Source organism: Laccaria bicolor, genomic scaffold (genome assembly GCF_000143565.1).
Source record: "Laccaria bicolor S238N-H82 LACBIscaffold_102 genomic scaffold, whole genome shotgun sequence".
Classification (NCBI taxonomy): Eukaryota; Fungi; Basidiomycota; class Agaricomycetes; order Agaricales; family Hydnangiaceae; genus Laccaria; species Laccaria bicolor.
Window position 1 is genome coordinate 13604 of NW_001889973.1, and position 1011 is coordinate 14614.

The 1011-nt window shown below is 44.0% G+C and overlaps 1 protein-coding gene across 1 annotated transcript; it reads right to left on the reverse strand.

The window, feature by feature from the left end:
* Positions 1–373: 373 nt before the first annotated feature.
* Positions 374–874, reverse strand: LACBIDRAFT_335618 (uncharacterized protein; the record flags this gene model as incomplete). The annotated part of the gene is made up of 1 exon (XM_001890488.1): positions 374–874. One exon carries the CDS (start codon positions 872–874, stop codon positions 374–376), a length of 501 nt encoding a protein of 166 aa, XP_001890523.1.
* Positions 875–1011: the final 137 nt, after the last annotated feature.

The following is a 1011-nucleotide window of genomic DNA, read 5'->3' on the forward strand; positions in this document are numbered from 1 at the left end:
CAATTCAGTGGATCTTTCTTTTGTATTATGAGGATTTGTCATGGCTAATAGCAGGACCTTTCATCAATATTGTGCGTTGATTTCTTGACAATATATTTCTTGTTTCTGCAAATCACATATTCCAAGCCATTGCATGTTTCAGTTCACATGGATGGATGATCTGGGCACCAGCTTAAAAATGCTGTAGTGGATTGACTCCTCTATCTTGAATAAATGCTTCACCAGAGCTGACATATTGAATTTTGAATCCCCCGTCGGAGTCAATCAAATGCCCCGCGGGAGTCAACATTTTGAAATCTCAATTCCCTGTCAGTGTCAATCAAATGCTCTGCCACAGTCAATAAAGTGCTCTGCTAACTTGATGTATTCAAGATCATGCCACAGATGTCCATATTGTGGAGGTCATGTTTTCAATTTCAATGTCAAACACCCTGATGGGGCCATTGCCGACAGTGCCTTCAATCTCAACCTCAAACACCCCGACAGCAACATCCTCTGTGGTGCTTTCAATTTTAATGACAAACACCCCGACAGAGACATCCCCCGCGGCACCTTCAATTTCAATGTCAAACACCCCGACGGAGACATCCCCCGCGGCGCCTTCAATCTCAACCTCAAATACCCCAACGGCAACATCCTCCGCGGCGCTTTCAATCTCAACCTCAAACACCCCGACAGTGACATCCCCCGCAGCACCTTCAATTTCAATGTCAAACACCCCGACAGAAACATCCCCCATGGCGCCTTCAATCTCAATGTCAAACACCCTGACAGAGACATCCCCAACAGAACCATCAATTCCAGTTTGACACCCCAATGGAGCCACAAATGAGTAGACAAGGTGTGAGTATATAGCTAAATGAAAAGCTTTCATTTCTTAACTACAAGGTGAGTGTTTCCCTGTTGGGACAAAATTCAGTTTTTGGTTGATATGGAGACTATCTTGCAGGAGTTGGATGAGATAAAGATTAAGATACATTATGCTGCAGATCTAGATGGATGTAAGTAAGG